Source organism: Coenobita brevimanus, chromosome 110, assembly GCF_032717465.1.
Source record: "Coenobita brevimanus isolate Jiangsu-jjx chromosome 110, ASM3271746v2, whole genome shotgun sequence".
NCBI classification, from domain to species: Eukaryota; Metazoa; Arthropoda; class Malacostraca; order Decapoda; family Coenobitidae; genus Coenobita; species Coenobita brevimanus.
Window position 1 is genome coordinate 27788484 of NC_137063.1, and position 3061 is coordinate 27791544.

Sequence of the window (3061 nt, forward strand, 5' to 3'; positions counted from 1 at the left end):
GACATCCATGAAACGCGCGCCTTCCTCAGACTTACCTCTTACTACCGGTGTTTCGTCAAAGGTTTTGCCGACATTGCTAAACCCTTACACGATCTGGCAAAGAAAGATGAATCTTTTGTGTGGACAGATACCCGAATCGTGGCATTCAACACCCTCAAAAACAAACTCATCTCATCCCCGATTGCAGCTTTCCCAGACTACAACCTCCCCTTCTGTCTATACACCAACGTTTCCCTTATTGCCACAGGGGCTGTACTTGCCCAGGTGCAGGACGGACAGGAACATATCATCTCCTGCGCCAGCTGCACCCTCAATCAGGCGGAGAGAAATTACGCTGCTACCAAACACGAGTGCCTGGGTATTATCTGGGTGTTGGATTACTTCTGCTCCTATATTTCAGGCACCCATGTCGTCATCATTACCGACCATCAATCTCTCCAGTGGCTACGACAATCCAACACCACCAGCGCTCAACTGATTCGATGGCGGGAGGCACTGGAATTATTTGATTTTGATATATCATATCAACCCGGGAAGCTGCACACGAACGCCAATGCCCTCTCCCGCCTCCACATCAACTCAATTTGCACAAAACCAGACCTCCTCTAAATGTGGCACGACAAACAACGCCCCACCTGGATGCCGCCACACACCTTCGCCAAATTACACCAACACGGCGACCACCAGTGTAACCAAGACGGCCACATTGTCCTAGATCCCAACACTGCACACGATGCCATGCTCCACCTCCACACTGGCAACGGCATCCACCTCGGCACAAAGAAGTTACTACAAGTCTTCAATGACATCTATTGGACACCAAACCCTTCCACCATTGCCAAAAACATCATCCAAACATGCCGAGCCTGTTCCTTGAGTAAAGACATCACGCACACAGCTGGACCGGCGGGAAAAATCTCCACACAAAAACCATGGCAACTACTTTCGGTTGACGTTGTTGGACCTCTTACACCCAAAGCAGATTATAAAATACATCATGACCTTTGTCGATGTGTACTCAAAATTCATCATCACCTGCCCCACGAAAGAACATAACACCGTGACAGTAGTGGATGCATTAGTCCGTCACGTCTTCCCTTAACTTTGGGATCCCTCAGGCCCTGCATTCTGATAACGCCCCTGAATTCACAGGCAAAGTCTGGGAAGAACTCGCAACACTCTTCAGCTACCATATTTCACACTCCTCCCCATACTGGCCTCAGGGAAATAGCATCTGCGTTAGAAGTCATCGTTCTCTCCTTAACCAGATACGGACCTGAATCGTTCAAACAGGCAACAATGACTGGCCAGCCCATGTGAAAATTGTGCAGTTGGGACTGAATACATGCCCCAGGGATGATGGAATAACCCCCCACGAGCAAGTCTTTGGGGAAGCCCTGCTCCTGCTGCCCCTCCGCCAACACCTCCAACCCCCTCCCTCACCCTCCACCACCGACCCCCTACACCACCTCAAGAGGCACCTCCACCACCTTCAGCAACAAGATCTACAGCCTGACATGATCGCCTCCAACCCCTACAAACCGGGAGACTCTGTCGTCGTGGCACGCCTACCCACCCATAGCAAAACCTATCCCCGATTCGAAGGCCCCATCACCATCATTAAAGTCCCCAACCCCTACCAAGTCATTATCCAACAGCATGGGCATCCATGCACGTGCCGCAACTGCTATGTGCGCCCCTTCCAACCCACCAACAATAACTCTCTGCTCAACCACGCGCCACACACCTTCTGCCGCATACCACTCACCTCCCCTCCTTCCGAGAATCATCCCAGTGATTCATACTCCTATTCCTTCTCACCCTCCCTTTCCACCTCACCTGCCACCACACCTACTGCGCCATTACATGACCTGCCACCAAGTTCCTCCGAGTCTACACCCTCACCAACCTCACCTCCGCCCACACCCCACACGCCTACCTTATCTCCTCCAACCCACCACTTTCAATCACCATCCCCTACCTCCACCACCACACCAACACCATGCCACTCTGCGACAAGTCCTGCCATGACCACTGTGGAAACAACCACCCACACCGTACCACCACGACACTCACCCTGCCCCACCCACACTCCCCCCCTCACCACCCCACGCACCACCTCACCCGCTAACTCCCCACGTGCATCAACTCCACCTAGCACCCACACTACTCATCCGTCCACCCCTGTCCAGTCTTTATCTACCGACCATGCCCACTACACACGCCACCCCACACACCACCCAAAACCACCCACAACCACAACAGGACGCCTACATCACCACGTGCCTCCACAGCTTCACCTCCCACACCTACCCTTACTATCACTACCACCAGATCTGGACGCCTCTCATGCCCACCAACCACATACACCCCTATGCCCACTCCTATCTCCCCTACTTCCCCACCCTAACCCCCACACACTACACATATCCCCAACACTACCCCCATCATGCTCACCCTACACCAAGCACGGTGGAAATTTCCACCTAACCAATTCCCCAGAGGGAAACAAAGCTCCTACCCAAACCACCCCATAAAAAGGCCAGGACCATGAGCCCTAGGCAGCATACAGCCATCGACCCTGCACCAAGCATCACCACCAGAGATGAGGATCCAGAGGATAGTTTGGCATGCCCCACATGGATTGAGCCTGAGAGTACAAAGGACCCACCAGCTCCTCCGCAACCTCCGCCACACCACACACACTTCCACACTCCACCTCACACTCAACCCATGCCAAGAACCCAATCACGTAACACACCACTGGACCACCCTCCTCCAACACATCACACCTACCCACCAGACATCCACTACCAGTACATACCACCTCCAGTCACAGGGCCGTGACTTCTTTACCACAGACGGTGGTAAAATGTGCATCTCCGCTGCTGGAACCCCACCCCGCTATGGAGCCGCAGCCCTACCCCCATCCCAGGAGGACACCACGGTGGGCCAGGTGAGTGCGGGACTGGCCCAGAGCAAGATGGGCGCCAAGGCGCCCCTACCTTGAATCCCTCTTCCCCTCAACCTACCCAACTGCGACATCACAGGAATGCGACAC

General features: G+C 53.9%; 1 protein-coding gene across 1 annotated transcript in view; it reads left to right on the top strand.

Annotated features, from left to right (window-relative positions):
- The window catches only part of LOC145417520 (uncharacterized), an 11788-nt gene extending 11179 nt beyond the window's left edge, over positions 1 to 609 (top strand). The window contains exon 3 of the mRNA XM_080286229.1: positions 103 to 609. Coding sequence (XP_080142355.1) covers positions 103 to 609 — 507 coding nt within the window. The remainder of the gene's footprint in view (positions 1 to 102) is intronic.
- The last annotated feature ends 2452 nt before the right edge of the window (positions 610 to 3061 follow it).